Here is a 4,977-nt window from a genome sequence, read left to right on the forward strand (position 1 = left end):
GTAAAGAAACTCAGGGCCATGGGATCTAAACTCTGGATACGGTAAAGAAACTCAGGGCCGTGGGATCTGAACTTCGGAGCGATGGTGGGGTTTCTATCCAGCTTAACCACTTATTGTGTGACCATGAGCAAGTCATTTAGAACATCTAGATTTTCTTACAAACCTAGATTTTCTTGTATTTAAATGAGACTAATTATGCAGATTAAAGATATTATCACCTGCTTACTGATTCTCAATAAGTAGAAGCTCTTACTCTTATTGTTGGAGTAGTTTAACCTGCTCTACATAGTAAAAACTGATCAGGCCAAAAGTATTAATCTGGACAACTGTACTACATATTAATGAAATTTGCCTTTTAATAACTCACAGATAAAATGATGATTGCATGTCCTTTTGTATTTCACTGGAGCATTGTTTACAGCCTCGCCTCCAAATTACTTAACTCTATAGGGAGATACACCTTTATTTGGCTTGTCACTTAACATTAATTAGACTCAGATTCTGGGATGTGAAATGTTAATTTGTACATTTTTGTGTCATCAAGATGCACACAATCTGTGTTCAGAAAAAAGATAACCGTAAAGCATATAATTATATTTTCTGTGGGATGTTAGATCTGTCTCTAACTCAGAAAAAGTATTTTAGAATGACTTTCCTCTTAGTCTGTATAACTGTTATTCTAATTAATTCTCTTTGAACCAGTTTTATCACGTTGTAAGATCTTTCATTAATGAGTTAAATACATTTTACTGTGTTTTCATTATAATCTGTCTGAGTCATACCTTTAATTTTTTAAAGATTACATTTTGAGAATGACTTGGTTGACTGGTTGACATGGTTGGTCAACCAGTTGACCCCTCTGGGGTCTCACAAGGGTTGGGCCATTGTTACATAGGTATCTATTTAGTTGAAAATGAAAGAGAAAACAGAAGACAAGATGCAGCTTATTTTCAATTAAAAGTTACCACTGCTTAAAAACAACTTAAGTTTTGTCTCAAATCTACAGTGCTAACCAAAAAAACCCCAGATGGAACAAAGTGACAAAGCATGGTGAAAAGTTTCCAAAACAAAGTACCTCTCACTCCATTAGTCGTACCTTGGTTTGAAAGTGAATTCTGTTTCCTTCTTTCCACATCTCAGTTTGCAGAGTTTGTCCTGGATATACAGGTTTTGCAAAACGAGCCTTTAAAACAAAAAGAAGTGTGAGGTTAAAATAATTTAAAATGAAACTTTTCTACTTGTGAGTAAAAAAAACTGGAAGGGAAGTAGAAAGCATAAAAGAAAGAAAACAAAGATTTAAACATATTTAAATTTGTAAAAGACCTATAAATAACATGATAAAACTAGTAGAAAAGGGCTACGGCTAAGGATAAGTCAGCTAATTCTTTGTCTTTCTAGGTACACAATGAATAGTGTTTTATTTTGACAAATCAAGAAATAAAACCAAAATGATATTAGGGAGGGTTATGTAGGTAACCACCAAAACAACTTAATACTTAAAAGTACTGGGGAATGAGGCCTAGGTTGAGTACACAGTGCACAATAATTCCATTTTTTATTTCTATATTATTTTATTTGTTCTATGCACATGTTACTGGATAAAAAGAGTGGTAATAAAATGAAAAGTATTAGGATAATCAGCATTAACAAGGGCAAGACATCAGAAAATGCATTTTTGCCAGGCACAGGCAAATACCCCCAACAACTTAGGAGGCTGAGGCAGGAGGATCACTTGAGCCCAGGATTTCAAAGCTACATGAACTGTGATCACACTGCTGCACTCCTACCTGAACATCAGACCTCATTTAAAAATAAATAAATAAATAAATAAATAAATAAATAAAAAGAAAACGCATTTGCACTGCTGGATGGAACATAAACTAAAAACAGTTTTTGGAACTATCTGACATTGTTTTGAACTCTTTTTTTAAAATATACATCTTTTGACTTACATTAAGGTGGGCATAGATATGTGCCTATTTTCTTGTTATTTATCATGGATAAAAACTTAAAATTAACCTATAAGGACAAAAATTAAAATGCTGCAGGTGTATGTTTATTAGAGTTCAAATATAGTCACTTAACATTTTCAATTAAGACAAATTATAAGACAGTAAAAAAAAGTAAATCTTGATCTTTTAAGGCACATGTACTGATTTGATATACATATGCACCTAACTAATTTATAAAACAATCCAATTAATCTGTTACAATCATAAAATTTTATGATATTCTTCACAGGGCACGTGTAACAGCTATTCATAGCTACAAAAGAAAATGTGCTGTTGGTTAAGTCACTGAAATAAAAACGTACATTGATGTAGTACAGTCTCTATTTTAAAATTATGTTACTAAAATTCCTTTTCTTCTCTGCAGATAGAAAAAGGAACTAATATTCAATATACCTTGATTGCCTTGAATCTTGATACATCATTATCTGCAAACTGCTGTAAAACATGCCTGGCAGAAAATCCAAAGGTACATAATCCATGTAATATCGGCTTGTTAAAACCTAAAAAAGGGAGGGGAGCAAGAGTGTGAGAGAGCGAGCTAAGAGAACTCCATGAAACATAGACCTACGTCATTTTTCTCTCTCTCCTTTTTTAATTTTTTAAATTGTTTTGTACATTTCATTTTAAAAATCCAAGTACAGTTAATTCAATGTTCTAAAAATACATCTTTAAACTGCACTGGCCTCAATTACAGCATCTATTTTGAGAAACACAGAAAATATTTTGTAATAATATTTCCTAGGAGAAAATTATGAAAGAAAAAAAAGAAAAACAAGAAAAGAACGTGAGAGATCTAGGAACACAAAGAATTATTTTGCTTAGCTTTGGATGTGACCATGAAATGTTCTGTAGTGATTTCATTATCCATGGAGGGCTATAATCCTTCCCTAAGCTTTAGATCCCTTACTGGTTCTCCAGTGACCTTGTCCTTCGTGATAACTGAGACGCCCACTCCCAGGGTCCTATCCTAGACTGTGCACTAGCAGGAGCTTCCCTGCATCATGATCTGACTTTCAAGTGCACCATTTTCTGATCACTATCTCCTACCTTTCCATATCCTGACATCAAAGTGATAAGGAGAGAGCTATTTTTAAGATGTTACTCAAACTACCAGTCATAAGTAGCAGTGTCATTTGTTACTCAGATAAATGTCATTAACACATATTATTAGCAACTCACCTGCTAGGCTAGCGAAGTTAGGATCAATGTGCAAGGGATTCCAGTCTCCACTGAGGCGGTACAAAGCAGCCTGAGAAAGCATTACAAATATAACTAGTATTCAGTGTTTTCTTAGAATACATTAAATGAAAATTAAGAAAGATGGCTGGTTATTAAATAAGAAGTTATCATAATGTTCCTAATTGAGGCTTTGATTTAAAAAATAATTTCTAACAATAAAGATTACCTATAATGAAATGTTTTTTATAACACCTGCTACTGAAATCAGTGGGGGGGGGATATTGTCAAATAATAGGAAAAGAAGCCAAGAATTGTATCTGAGTATAACACTGTTACTACGGCCTAAGGAAAAATTCACAAAAAGGAATCCATCAATCTGCTCTCATTAAAACACAATGAAGATTAAGGTAAACGATTATAGCCTCTTCTAACCAAGCAAAATTTATGCCACCTTTCTTAATGGGGTGTTTTAAATTGAAGCCTGTAACACACTACTAAACATAAACATCAAAGGCGTCTTTGATTCTTCTGGTACACTAAATCCTGAACATTAGTGCGTCCTGCAAGAAAACAGACTGCTAGCTTGCTGTTAGGATCAAATTTCTGCTTAGTCCAAAGTCACATCACTAGTTTAAGATAAGGTAGGTTTAGCAGAAAGATCTGGCTAACAATAGGGGAGAGGTCACCATACTTTTTGGCATTAAAATTATGCATTCTTTAAGCTAGAGCATACTCTTCAGTACCAAAGGGAGTAATTCACAAAATGACTAATAGTATTTACTTAATGTATCTGCATATTAACTTGACCCTTATGGGGCTGCCTCCAAGACTGTCCTTTTCTCATCAATTGCTATGCTAAATTTTCCAAGACTATTGAAAAGTTATGTAAAGACTAGCCATGTCTGGAGCCAAGAGTGTCGGCTGTCATCTCCTTCAGATTATAAGACCAAAGGATGTATAAGAGTTTCTTTCCTTTTAAAAATTGAGAATTGTTTACTGTCATCACTTAGTAGAAGAATTATGAAAAATGATGAAAAAATTCTAGTGAAATGAAATTAAATGCTGGGACCCAGGTCATAGTGGCTCACACCTGTAATCATAGCACTCTGGGAGGCCGCAGCAGGTAGATTACCTGAGCTCAAAGGTTCAAGATCAGCCTGAGAAAGAGCAAGACCTTGTCTCTCACAACTTGGGAGACTGAGGCAAGAGAATCACTGGTGCCCAGGAGTTTGAGGTTGCTGTGAGCTATGACGCCACTGTACTCGACCAAGGGCAACAAAGTGAGATTCTGTCTCACAAAAATGAATGAATGAATGAATGAATGAATGCTCAGACCCCTCTGATTCTTCAATGACTTGGCATGAGTTCTTTAAAGGTCCTAAAAGTCTAAATGAAAATTAGAAAAAAAGAACACTCTTAAAGAGATAGGACTTGGTATCTGCAACAGCAGAAAGGCAATCAGTCTCTGCATTTAAATATAGAGCTAATCAGCAGTTCATGACCCCAGCAGATAACACTTACCAGTAGGTACCTGCAAGTGACCCAGATGATCCAATCAGCATCTATGATCTTTTCATGGTTTATGGGCCCACAAAGGGGTGTCCTTGGACTACAGTGGTCTCCCAATGGAAGCACTGTTTTTGAGCCTCTATCTGGCTTTCACTTCAGCATAGCAGTAATTTTAGTAATTATATTTTAATGGAGAACAGAATATTTAATAGTAACTAAGTTATTACTTAATAATAGCTGAAATCCTTTGTTTTTTGGGTTTTTTTTTTTTTTTTTT

At 34.6% G+C, this 4,977-nt stretch overlaps 1 protein-coding gene across 2 annotated transcripts in view; it reads right to left on the reverse strand.

Annotated features, from left to right (window-relative positions):
- Window positions 1-4,977, reverse strand: part of HSD17B4 (hydroxysteroid 17-beta dehydrogenase 4) — a 69,892-nt gene that overhangs the window by 8,464 nt on the left and 56,451 nt on the right. For both annotated transcript variants that reach the window (XM_003788894.3, XM_012804624.2), the window contains exons 17-19: window positions 3,192-3,261; window positions 2,406-2,512; window positions 1,097-1,183 (exon numbers count right to left, since the gene is read on the reverse strand). In XM_003788894.3, the coding sequence (XP_003788942.1) occupies window positions 1,097-1,183; window positions 2,406-2,512; window positions 3,192-3,261 (264 nt within the window). The remainder of the gene's footprint in view (window positions 1-1,096; window positions 1,184-2,405; window positions 2,513-3,191; window positions 3,262-4,977) is intronic.

The sequence above is a fragment of the Otolemur garnettii genome, unplaced genomic scaffold (genome assembly GCF_000181295.1).
Source record: "Otolemur garnettii isolate 467f Iridium unplaced genomic scaffold, OtoGar3 scaffold00030, whole genome shotgun sequence".
NCBI lineage: Eukaryota > Metazoa > Chordata > Mammalia > Primates > Galagidae > Otolemur > Otolemur garnettii.